Raw genomic sequence first — 13623 nt, forward strand, 5'->3', positions numbered from 1 at the left:
TTGACCCTTTAATTTTTTAAATACTAAATATGAATTAAACCAAAATTTCAAAACAAAAAGTAAAAAAAAAATCCCCAAAACTAAAAACCCCAAAACTATTTGTTTAAAAAATGTTGAAATGAGATGTTTTGACAATTTTGAAACTTAAAAAAAAAAAAAAGTCCAAATCAGGAGATTCATCAAACCAAGCCTTTTCCATAGACAGTTTAGAAAAAATGAGCATTTTACAATGAAAATATTTCAGCAGAAAACTCCTGACTAGCTCTAACAAAAATGCTTTCAGATTCTACAGTAACTAGGCCCTATGCTATGAGTGGTAGTTCTGGGACTACTGCTGTAGAATGTTATAGCATATTTTGTAAGATTTCTGTAACCCTTCTGCCCGTCTGAGTTGGCAGCAACAAGAGCCAGGTTCAGTATCTAGGGGTTCCATTTCAATAACACAATGCAAATCCGGCTTGAGCACCCACCCAGTGACCTGGGGAAATTACATACCACCCCCCGGGTGCCTCTAAGAGGCGATACTTCCCCTCTTGCAAGCACAGAGTCTGAGTGTAGCAAAATCCTTTTAATAAAGGAGGGAAACAATGCGGCATTATGTTGGGGAAACACCACAAACAGGATTCATAACACAAACCATGAGCAAAAGATCCCCCCTCCCCCAAGTAAGTTTGGCAATATCCTTTTCCCCTCAGGGTCTTAAGTCCAGCAACCCAAAAAAATCACCCAAAGTCCCAAAAGTCCAACACCCCAAAAGTGTCTTGAGTCCAGCAACCCAAAAATCACCCAAAAGTCCAACAACCCAAAAGTCTCTGTCCCTGGTCAGTACTGCCCCAGAGTTCAAAAGTTTACCTGCAGAGTTTTACCTCCCAGCCCGGTGGGAGGAGGGGGCGGAGGGGAGGGGGCAGCAGCAGTGTTAAGGGGCAAAGGTTAAGGGGTGGTCCAAGGCCAACTGCCCCGCCTCTCCATGGGGTTCTGCTGCAGCCTTCACCATGAGCCGCTCCACCAGCCGTCCCGTGAGCCTCTCCAGCCGTTCCACGAACTGCGCCGCTCCGCTCCACCAGCTGTCCCACAAGCCGCTCCAGTTGTCCCACGAGCTGCTCCACAAGCTACTCCAGTCATCCCGCAAAGTGCTCTGCTCTACCAGCTGCTCAGCAACACATCTTCAGCCCCCCCCCCCAGCACTCAGTGATTTCAGCTCTCAGTAATTTTAACTCTTTAGTGATTTCAGCTTGTAGGAGGGGAGCCTCAGTGCTAGTGCACCATTAGCCCATAGTGAATTCATCTCAGCAGCCTGTAACTAGACTCCTAATGGAATTAAAATTAGCTCTGATATTCCACGGTGGTGGTGGTGGTACAATTGGTAGTTCAGACCCTCAAAAGAGGCCCATATCATCAAGTACAAATACCTACCCCCCCCCCCCCCCCCTTTCAATTCACTGGGTTTTGGAACCCATGTCCCTTGTCTAGCGAGTACTACTTAGTTGAGGGCGAGTCCCTCTGTCATAAAACAGTTTAATTGTCCTTGATTCACATAATCAGAGTAACAACACTTTATTCTTCCTGCCCCAATAACAGAGAAACTGGGGATCCCACAGTAGCCAAAATGACCATTTTGGGCTGCTGTGGGCTCATGCTAGGCGGGGTGGGTGTGCCTATGCAAACAAGATCAGCCCCTGAAGTTCTTTTCCACAACTCGCCACAATTCACCACCAGATGTCAGGGTAGAGCTCATCCTGACTCTGCTTACACTTCCATAAGAACAAATTGACCGTTCACTGAGTATGTGATCATAATTCATTGACAAGTCCCTTTGGTTATCTCTGGCAGAAAAGATCCTCTTGCTCTAAAAGGGTCTAGAGGAAGCTAGGCCTGATTTTGGAGTGTGCGGTAGTGGAGTGTGCTTTGGGAAGTTTGGAAAGATGATAAACAGAATGTAGGTATCATCTTATGTGGGGCTGTAGCAGAGGCAAAGAAATCCCCCAAAGCCACAATTAAAAACCTAACATAACCATCAGAGATTTTATATGTTCACTTGTGTGCTACGGTTGCCACCCATCCAGATTTTACCTAAACAGTCTGGTTTTTTAGTTCTGTGTCTGGGTGTTAGGGTTGCCAGGTGCCTGGTTTTTGACCAGAAAGACCAGTTGAAAAGGGGATCTGGCAACCATACATGTCACCAGAACCAAAAGTCAAGTTGTCATGGGGCGAGGGGAGGCACCAGGCCATTAACCTGTGCTAGCCCCTGCTCAGCCAGGACCGCCTCCTACCTGCAGGCTGGCTCCTTGAGATGATCTAGCAAGCGATGGGGGGAGGAGAGAGCAATGGGGGCAGGGCCTTGAGGGAAGAGGTGGAGCAGGGACAGCACATTGGGGGAAGAAGCAGAGTGGGGGGGGGAGGCACTTGGGGTGGGGAGGTTCCGGTTACTAGCAATTAGAAAGGTGGCAACCCTATAATGTGTGCACTGAGAGGACAGTGAAGAGAGTGCACTTTCAGTTGGGACTAAAGACTTTTAGTGAATGTACGGGTTCAGCCATAACTCACTAAGGTTAAACTTCTAAAGGACTAGAGGCTCAGTTAGGAGCCCTAGAAGCTAGAGGTTTATCTGAATTATTAATTGTAATGCAGTAGCACCTGGAGGACCCAGTCATCCAAATGTTTTGACCTAGGTACATTCCAAAGGATTAAAAACAACTGAAATTAGGAGCCCAATCCAACTGTCAGTAAAATCAAAAATAGTTTTCCTATGATTGCCAGGGATGTTGGATTGGGCCCTAAGAAACAACCAACCACCTGTGATAGAAGAGAATGGATACGATACAGCAGAACCACAGCTCTCCGCAGCCTTGGGGGTTTAAGCCCTAATTTGCCATGCTACATCTGTCATATTAACATGCTAGTGGTTCATTTACATATACTAAGAGATGCTGCAAGCCTCAATGGTAAAAGTTGGCAAAAGACAAGTGGATAGAGTTACCTGGGTGACTCCAATGGTTTTCCTTTTGAGAAATAATTCTTTTCTGTTTTGGACCTACATTTGGACTTTTCCTGTTAATTAATAGCTGTTACTCCAACATGCACTATATTAATCTCCCATTGTACAAACAGCAGCAGTGCTTTCAGTGGATGGGAAGCAAGTTGGGGATTTACAATTTTTCTCACCCCTCCCCCACCAACTAAAAGGTGGTTGTGGCTTGAATTTGTTCTGAGAAAATGCAGGCCTTATCTTTGCTCAAATGGCTCTGATTAGCTGTCAGAGGCCTCTCAACACGTCTCCCTTCCCTTGTTCTAGAGCTATAGGGACAGAGAAGCATGCCCTGTAGCAATAATCTAAAAGCAATAAAGCCAAATAATGAACCCTGAAAGCTTGTCAATTACTTTAGTCTAGGGACACAGGTTAAAGAAAGCAGCTCTTTCATTCTACCCCTGCAGCAAAATTACTGGAGACAGAAACAAACAAACAAACCATTAAGCGTCTGTTAGCTGACGTGAAAAATGCAAACATTTATAATCTGCTTCAAATGCTGCTGTTTAAAAAAAGAGTTGGTTAGTTTTGAAAGGCTGGAGACAGCAAGAGCTGTGGTGTTACCTGCCTATAAAAGGATTCTTTGTGGAGTTAGAAGGATATAATTTTGTCTTTGTCCAGAGGAGTCCAAAGTTGATTTGGAGACTTGTGACACAGCATGCTTTGTAAACTCACTGAAAAGTTAACCCATGTGCTGCACGCTTATGGAGAATCTAGGCTGGAAACTGTAAGAAAATCTATCATGTACTGCAGGTCAACTGTAACTATAATCACAACCTCAGCATAATATATATTTGTGTGTGTGTGTGTTTTAAGGGGCAGAGAAAGTGAAATCTGGTAAGTTTTTTTGAAAAGGTGATCATTAGTTTCAGGTACAACACCTGACAATTTGCGGGCAGGAAGGTACGGGTTTCCAGTCACATTTGTCTGTTTCTATAGAACTGTTTTTCTCTCCCATCTTCTTGTGTGGAAGACCCACACAACCAAATGGAAAACTAACTGACTATGTACAAAGTACTGTCATATACAAAAATTTAAAACAAAAAAAATTCTTGCTAGTCTTTCAGTTACAGTGATCTTAGATAAAAAAATTCAAACAGAAATTTTTAAGTTGATGATGTCTCTTTAAAGTGAAAGATGCCAAATGGAAATCACTGGAAACTAGAGTTCTCTATTTATAAAACAGAACATGAACACTGGCAGTGCTATCTGCCTGGCTACTTTACACCACCTATTAGTTTGCCTTACTGCAACCTGAAGGGCCTTCTTGTAGGGGTGAAAGAAGAACTCAGATTCCATACAGATTCATTTACTAAGACTGCCAATGGGCAGCAACAGACATTTGTCCACGAGGTACTGATCTGAGATACGAATTTATTTCCAGTGTAAATGCATGACAGTTGTTAAGTGCCAACACAATTCCTGATCATGTTTAACCTCATTCAGAGAATCCTGTGGACTGGTTAATGCTATCATGCAAGAGGTTAGAGCTGAAGGATCTTCAGGCTCTTACTCAAAAGAATGAGAGATACTTTGCACGCAAAAGTTCCCAACTTCATGTGAATTCTGCGTTGTTCTCCAGTACTTTCAATGGCAATTTGGAGAAGTATCATCTGTACTTGAGCAGGAGCTGGGCAGCTGCCTCAGTCATAAGGAAGAGTGAAAGAGAAAGAGAGCAAAAAAGGGAAGGGGGTTGGAAAGTAATAGACTTCGGAGAAGGTCTCCTTGAATATCTATGGCTCTAGTGAAAAACAGACTCCATTCCGAAAAGCCTCATTTGTATCATAGATTAGTGCTTCAGAATATCCTAGCCTGTATGACAGGTACCTTCAAGTACTGGCATAAACAAGCATGTCAGTCACCAAGGACCTTAGCTCAGAAATCCAAATCTTATTGCCACATGAATTTTCTAATGTACAAAAACACAGTATTGATCATTGTGTGCAACATCTCAACAGAAAGTCAAGTAGATCCAGAGGTGAAAGTAAGCCAGTACGGCGTACTGGCAAGAGCCGGTGCGCCGTACCAGGATGGCCCGGCTTCCCCAGGTGGCAATTTAAAGGGCCTGGGGCTCCCAGCAGCGGCTGGAGCCCCAGGCCCTTTAAATTGCCGCCAGAGCCCTGCTGCTGGAGCCCTGGCTATTTAAAGGGCTGGGGCCGTAGAGGCAGCAGGAGCACCAGGCCCTTTAAATAGCCCCCGGAGCCCCGCCACTACTCCAGGGCTCTGGGGGCTATTTAAAGGGCCCGGGGCTCCCGCTGTCTCCACGGCCCCGGCCCTTTAAATAGCCGTCGGAGCCCCACCGCCGCTCCGGCAGGCTCCGGGGGCTATTTAAAGGGCCCGGGGCGGTAGAGGCGGGGGAGCCCCGGGCCCTTTAAATAGCCCCCGGAGCCCTGCTGCCGGAGCCCTGGAGTAGCAGCGGCAGCCAGAGGCTCTGGCAGCAGTTTAAAGGGCCTGGGGCGGTAGCGGCGGCTGAGCCCTGGGCCCTTTAAACTGCTGCCGGAGCCCCCGGCTGCCACTGCTATCCTGATGGGGGAGGGGGAGGGCACTTACCGGTACAGGGCGGCCAGGGCTGGCTCTGACCCCCCCATCCCCACCCCTTCCGCCCGAGGCCCCGCCCCTTCCGGGGGCCAGAGCCGGCCCCAACCCAGCCCCGTACCGGTAAGTCCCTATTTCTACTTTCACTCCTGAGTAGATCAGAATAATTCCAAAAACAGCAGGGCTTTCTCCCGCCCCCCTTTAATTTAGCTTCTCTCTACTTTTAGATGGCTTGTGTCCAAAACAGAGAATCCATTCTTACACCTCCCCTCCACATACTGTCATACTCTTATGCATTACTATTTAACAAGCTCTTATATACACTCCCTGTTAATGCCTTTCATTCTGCTAGATCACAAACAAAAATCAACTAATGTGGTTGGACCAAAAGGCTTGTAAAATATACTGATTCATCATTTTAGGCCCACTTGGTTTTATGTAAGAAGTAGGGCCACATGCTACCTATCTATGGATAAATCTATGCAAGAGTAAAACATACACCCCAACTACCCCCTAGGGTTGCCAACCCTCCAGGATTGACCTGGAGTTTCCAGGAATTAAAGATTAATCTTTAATTAAATATTATATCATGTGATGAAACCTCCAGGAATACATCCAACCAAAATTGGCAACCCTAACTACCACCATTTACAGCTCACAGACTTCAAGTCACATCTTCTGGTGCGGTGAGAGTCAACATCTTGTGGAGAGACCGAGACTGAGCCAGCATGAACATGGCTAGTGAAATCAATGGACAGCTGGAACGCCTACACTGACCTGTGAAAACCACGGCCTAGCCCACAAGAAGCTAGCTCCCATATGAATTGCCTTTGGGAAATCTGCACTCTGCAGATGGCAGCATGCTGCAACCAGTTATGGCTTCCTGGCTATTTTGTATACTAGCTGTAGACCCTTGCATGGCACTTGATGATTACCTATTCTGTTCATTCCCTATGGGGCACTTGGCATTGGCCACTGTTGGAAGACAGGATACTGGGCTAGATGGACCTTTAGTCTGACCCAGGCTGACCATTCTATGTAATCCTGCTGACCCTGGCCTAAATCAGTGGTGCCGGCAAGAAGAGCACGTATTAGTGGTGTGACTCCCTTCCCCACAATGTGTACATAATGGAGAATTTTTTTGCTCCATTTCCCCCCTTTTCCTAGCATAAAGAAAGGAAACTTCTGACTCCTATGTAATAAATGTAACTCAAGCACCTTTATAGGTCCTATAGCACACAGACAGAACATAGAACTGTGTGTGAAAATAAAAACTAATTAAATTAAATGTGCAGAAGTACTTTTTCTAACTGGCAAAGAGATGTAGAGAGTCTTACATTGTGTATGGGGATATATATGTTCAGCTACAAATAGATTTGCCCCTGCAACAAATCATGGGCGAGAGCTAGTACAAAAGTTTATTTTTTACAGTTTAGGCTGGGTATTATTTTTGTTCTAAGTATGTAAGATCATTCCAACAGTGACTAAAAAAAAATAGCCATGATTAAACAATATCTATTTCATTTTGAAAACCCATATTACAAATGCAGCGTGCTTCCCTTCCCTACTGCTTGGAAACACAGGCCATTTGAAAAATCCATTTTAACCCCCTGACTTGAAAGCCTTTCAGTTTGAAAATCCATTCCACTGAGGCTGTAACCCTGCTGCTGTCTCCTTTCTTTGCTCCCCGAATTACAACGAGATGCTAAACCACAGTTTAGACTTAGAGTATTGGTAAATAGGCTTCTCCAAGTTTGTTAGCCCCCAGCTATTCACAATAAGGCTCCCCTTGAGCAGAGAAACTGCAGGTGTCTGACTGTCACTAATCAAGGAGTGCTCTGCTCAGCTTCTGCACTGAAGCAATCAGTTGAACCTTTTTTCTCACAGCTAAATAAAAAGATTTAAGTGTGAACTGAAAGTGGAGTGGGAGAAGGGGCAAAGAACTTTAATAAGTTATTTCAACTATAACAGTTCAGGAAACAGAGATTTAATGAAGTTCTTCACTCAGCAAGGGGCACGAAGGGAAAAAGAAGAGAGGTACATTTTAGTCCTATAATTATGTGGCCACTTCAGTAATGATTCAGGTTTATACTTTAATGTAGCCTCAATAAACAAATATCAAAATGGGAATCTCTCAGCACTGTGCCAAAACAAGAGACAAGGGATATTTGTAACCAAAAATATCATTATGTGCTTCTTATGTGAAAAAATTGTCAATTTGTAGCTATATTTTATAATTACCCCCCCCCCCATCCTATTCTATAGCATGGAATGAATGAATAGACTTGATATTTGCCTGGTTTGTTGCTTGGAGAACAGCTGTTTTCTCCTCTCTGTAAGTTAAATATATTTTAGAAACCAAAGAAAAGTAAACCTAATTGAGAAGCTGTTTTTTACATGTTGGGAGAAAACAGCTGCTGTGATAAAAGAGATAAATACAGTGACCTAGATTTTCTGACACACCTTCTCCCTCCAGTGATACAAAGGCCCCAATCCTGCACTCATGTCTGAGGTCAATGAGACAGCTCATGTGAATATAATTATTTGTGTCCAATTCTGCAAGGCATTCATGGGGGCAGACCCCTCCACTGATTTTAATGGGGCTCTCTGTGCATGTCTGCCTATTCCGATGTCATTGCAGGACTAGGGCTTTGCTTACCTGATCCTCCATCTCCCCCAAAGTTAGAATACTTGTTGAAGTCTTGTAACGTCAGCAATAGTTATAAATTATACCATTATACTCTGGACTATACTGTTTTATATAACTGATCAAAATATCTTGTTTCCAAATGGTTGACTTTAGTCATTTTTTTTCCTGCCAAGATGAAACTAAATTTAAAATATATTTTTCTCATTAAAATTATTAGAATGGAAAGTTACTTTCTTTCTGCAGTTTCCAGCGCTAGTGCTGATTTGAAGGTGACAGATCATGGACGCAGAAACATCACCTTATCATGACTGATACCTTAAAAATATATTAGTCTCTATCACTAAAACCAGCTGATCCTGAACTCATAGTTTCGTGCTTTATTTCTCCTGCGTTAGAAGGCAGTCTCCAGCCAACACGTCTCTCGAGTTTACAAATGCAGTAACATGAGCATGTAACTGCCCTGATTGCTTGGCAGGGGCTACCTGCTAAGGGATTGGCTGCTTAAAGGCTTTCACGTGAAAAGGGCTGTGTGTAGAAGCAGGCAGCAGACTACGTTCTCTGGTAGTCTGCAAAGAGCAGCTACTGCAGAGGGGAGTTGCTAAGAAAGGGAGGCGATTGTGCAAAGATTTAATCAAGCTAGAAGCACTTAATTAACCTTCACCGCTTCTTCTCCATGCTCTTCTCTTCTGGCTTAGTTTGCTCTATTTAATGAATTGTACCAGGTAAGCCTTCTGTAAGAGTTAACATTGCTGATAGGGACTCATGCTCGTGCTAAAAAGTGCATTGCAGGAGTTTCTGTGGAGCATGGCACGCCCCTCTTACAAACGCAGAAGCATTATATGGGTGTTTGCTAGTGTACTAGTGCAGATTAACATAGTATTTAAATTGACTTTTGAGTCTATGAACTACCTAAGCTAGTGCATGCATCTGTGTGTGACATCAGCCATTTTCTAAGAATTTAGAATTTTGCTTTTTGGGAGGGACCTGAGACATTAAGATTTATATCATGACCCTTGTCAAGTTTTGTATTACTTAAAATGTTAACATGCATCTGTAATGCTAACATTTAATGTCTCCAGAATGGTCTTAACTTCTGACTTTCTGGGGATTTTGTCAGTTTCCTAGTTCTCATGCCTGTTTGTTAATGCCCTGTGTATGTGCGCTAAAATTCGAAGAAGCACAAGGAGTTTCTCTCAAAATAGCCATAAGTGAAAGTTGTTTTTGAAACTTCAATGTGTGTGTGTGTGTGTCGTTTTTGGTTCTGTTTATATAGCTGAATTTATGTTGCTTTGGCTTCAGGGGCTAATAGGGCCCTTTTTTTTTATTCCCCCTCCCCCTCCGCACTTGCCTTAACAGGCAGAATTAAGAGACTCAGAGTCTGCATAAAAGGTTTCGCCCCCCCGCCTATATTTTGGCACTGTTCTGCAATACCACTTAGAAGTAGAAAGCTTTCTTAAAGTGAGAAAGCAAATATTTGCTTCCTATGACTCAACAGAATTTTATCTTCATTCAAACTACACCAGTCTTCAAAGATGTATTACATTTGAAACCCTAATCCACAAATATATAATATACACAAATGTTTGAACTAGCCATGTCTCTCTTTATACTGTAATTATGAATCTTTCATCAGTAGAAAGGTGATTTATAAAAAAAAAAATTGGAATAGAAGCTATGTAGCTTTTATGCAGACCTGTAGTAGACTTACAAATGGATTTAGAGATGCTTTTAGGAAAGTATACCTTTTATTAAGGGCTAGTATACTAGATTACTACAATGAAATAAGATGGGGTGAAGCATGCTCCTGTTACATAAATTAAACAGCCAAAATCATGATATGGTATGCCCCTGACACCTGCAGCTGGGTGAATTACTCTTGGAGATCAATTTTATCTAGCATTTTGACCACTCTTGTCTGAATTATCCACAAACTGGCTTTACAAATTATTCATTTTAAGTGTTGAACAAACACTGAACATATCAATCTATCAATTTTTACCTATTTGGCACTATGTGAAGATGAGTCCATACAGTGTTATCTCTGCTCCCTGATTGAGGGAACCTGCAGGAATTTATGGGGCTTGGCTTGGAGCCTGTATGACTGAAATAAGATGCGTGCAGTGTAGTTGTAGCTGTGTCAGTTCCAGGATATTAGAGACAATGATGGGTGAGGTAATATCTTTTATTGAACCAATTTCTGTTGGTGAGAGAGAAGCTTCAAGTCTGGAAAATCTGTTCTACTTTGCATTTTTGCTGTGACGTTGGGAGTTCCCTTTTCAGACCTGGAACTCAGTGTGGTTCAAAAGCTTCATTCTCGCCAACAGAAGCTGGCCCAATAAAAGAGAGTACCTCGCCCACCTTGTCTCTGAAATGAGATGAGCACTTCCACTAGGGATAGCTAATACATATGCTGGTTTTTGAAAATCTTCACCCATATTCCCACGTGAACATTTGCAAGATGAGACCTTTCCTGAACGAACATTTGTGTGAATAAAAACCTCTTTGCACAGATTTTGTTCATGGAAAAGCAAACAGCTGGGTGAGAATGTGGCTAAATCAAAACAACTCAGAATGTACAAATATGGTTGAATAACTTTTCATGCTATTCGTCAGCTTCTGTAATTGGAAGTCATAATCGTAATTTAGGTTGCATTATTTGAGAGTATGCAACGAGCAAGCCATGAATAATTAAGATGGTGAATGAAATAAAGTGTGCACAGCTTTTCAAAAGACTCTCTTCCAGTATATATTTGATGGAGCAGACAACCTTATAACTTACCATCTTCCCAATCACATTTCAGAATGATACAGATCTTGGACCCAAGACCTTTGCCTAGCTCCATGATGCCCGTTGATGTGGCCATGAGAATTTGCTTAGCCCATTCGCCACCTCTGAAGAGAATTCTCAGCCCTCTTGATGACTATCAAAGAAGAAACTTTGTTAACAGATTCAAGCCTCTCAGACCATGTCTCAATGTGAAACGTGAATCTGAGTGTCGAAACAATGACTGGAACCGCTCCCCAAGCCGAGCCAAGAAGCGAGTCGTGTTTGCAGATTCAAAGGGGCTATCTCTGACTGCAATCCATGTCTTCTCTGAAATCCAGGAGCATCCGGTGTGGGATCTTCAGTATGACTTGTTAGACCTTGAAGACATAACTGCTGGTTTAAAACTACATGAAGAGAAAAATTTGATTCTGGGTTTCCCTCAGCCTTCAGCTGATTACTTAGATTTTCGGAATCACTTGCAGAAGAACTTTGTCTGTCTCGAGAATTGCACCCTCCAAGAAAGGGCTGTGGCAGGGACTGTGAAAGTGAAAAACATGAGCTATGAGAAGAAGGTTCAGGTTCGAATTACCTTTGATACGTGGAAAACCTACACTGATGTTGACTGTGTCTATATGAACAATGTATATGGCGACTCTGACAGTGACACCTTCTCATTTGCTATTGAGCTGCCTCCAGCCATTCCCACTCAAGAGAAGATTGAGTTCTGCATTTCTTACCAAAATGGTGAGCACATCTTCTGGGACAATAACGAGGGTCAGAACTACAAGATTGTCCATGCAGAATGGAAACCTGATGGCGTCCAAGCACCAGCATCTACTAAGAGAGACTGCACAGTTCATAAGATTCCAAGGAAGACGCACGAAACAGAGTGTGAGCAGCTTGGCAGTCCGAGGCTGTCAAATGGCTTCTTTCCTGAGTGGCAAAGCTGGGATAGGATTGAAAACTCATCCCCATATTGGTGAATGAACTACTAGCCCATGAGCATTCCTGCTTTCAATAAGTAAACAGTGTTAGTCTTCAGCCTCTGCTTCATATATAGTACACCAAAACCTGCTAGAAAGTTTTGCTGACTCTTCTTACAAATCCAAATTCACTAGCATTTTGGGACTTGTTGAGTTAAGCAATTGACCATCTGAGAACTTCTAAACTTAACCACATCTTACCCTTAGAGAAAAAGGGGTCTATTTCAAAATGGAAAAACAAGCCCCTCAGTCAGTTACCTACTGTAGAAATAGCATGTCTGTGTTAAGTATATGTGACTTTCTTTGCTATTCACTCGCCTTAATCATGGGGTAAGAAACACTTGTGAGGAAGTACAATGTGTGGTGGAGTTTTGGGAAGCTGTAATAATTGTGTGTGGGATGTTATGTGAACAGAGCCACAATTCATTTTTTGCATGGCAGAGTATGTAGTAGAGATGAGATGAGATACTGCTGCCAAGACAGAGGTTTGTCTTAACCCTCTACATCCTCATGGAAACAAAATGCAAGGTTATGATTCTGTGGTATGAATAAGGAGTATCTTTTTGGGTGGATAACAGAAAAGTCAGAGACGGGGAAGAGGTAAGATGCACTGTATATTTTAGGAAAGCGCAAAAACTTTTGGAAGCTGGTCTTCCAAAAATCACATGGGAAATTTTTAAGGGGTAAAAATGAATTAAGCAATAAAGAAAGTGCAATTAGCTTAAACTGCAGCCTTTTTGTTCTAACTACTTCATATATGAAAATAAGTGACAGAGTAATGGTAGATGGTAGGAGTGAACTCTGTAAATATGCTTATGTATATTTAATCTTGTGGGTGGTGCCTATCTTGTACCATAAGCTCAAAGTTCTGCCTTCACTTATACCCATGCAACCCCACTGACTTCACAGGCAGAATTTGGCTCTATGTACATTCAAGAATTCATGTGCCTTTTAAAAATCCCCTAGATGCCAAAAATCATATCTGGAAAAAATCATTTACAAGACAGACCATGTAACTTATAAAATGTCCTAATTTAGAGGCGAGTTAAATGTGTTGGTTCATCTGCTGATCTGATCTTATGAATGTTTGTCTTGACTCTTATGGTATCTTGTTCCCTATTGCAGTCAGTAACACTTGAGTCAGAAATAGTTTTCTAAAGCAGTAAAGTAAACTTAGGCAACTGAGGTCCTTCATATTGAAGATGGTGAGGTAACTGCACTTTTTGAAAGCTAATCTGTTTGAAAAGAGCAGGGTTGCCACTGGTTTTCTCTAGAAAGAATACTTTTCATAGTTAAATATCTTGCACATAAATAGGAGCAGTTTTCTATGCTTCTTCTCATACCTCAGTTATTTTCTGTGAAGTCAAAATGTTTGGTGTGGTGTGTGTGGTTTTTTTGTTTGTTTTACATATTTCAGCAAACCCAGTGTATTTTTGCACTTTGTGCTTCGCATTCTGAGCTATCAAAGTGTAAAGATAATCTTTTTCCTGTGAGAATGAAGTCGGCGATATTAAGAATGTATGGGATGCAGCAACTCTAAATATGTACAATACACACACCTGTGTTCACTTGTCTGCTATACGGAGCTGATGACATGAAAATGCAAGTCACATTACTCACTTAGATACTGAGGATTGGAGCATTTTTGTAAGGTGAAATTAGC

General features: G+C 42.5%; 1 protein-coding gene across 1 annotated transcript; it reads left to right on the top strand.

The window, feature by feature from the left end:
- Window positions 1-8784: 8784 nt before the first annotated feature.
- On the top strand, window positions 8785-13360 carry PPP1R3C (protein phosphatase 1 regulatory subunit 3C). The gene is made up of 2 exons (XM_024192637.2): window positions 8785-8932; window positions 11012-13360. Exons 1-2 carry the CDS (start codon window positions 8919-8921, stop codon window positions 11958-11960), a joined length of 963 nt encoding a protein of 320 aa, XP_024048405.1. The 5' UTR covers window positions 8785-8918; the 3' UTR covers window positions 11961-13360.
- The last annotated feature ends 263 nt before the right edge of the window (window positions 13361-13623 follow it).

The sequence above is a fragment of the Terrapene carolina genome, unplaced genomic scaffold (assembly GCF_002925995.2).
Source record: "Terrapene carolina triunguis isolate 2854851 unplaced genomic scaffold, T_m_triunguis-2.0 Scaffold95, whole genome shotgun sequence".
Lineage (NCBI taxonomy): Eukaryota > Metazoa > Chordata > Testudines > Emydidae > Terrapene > Terrapene triunguis.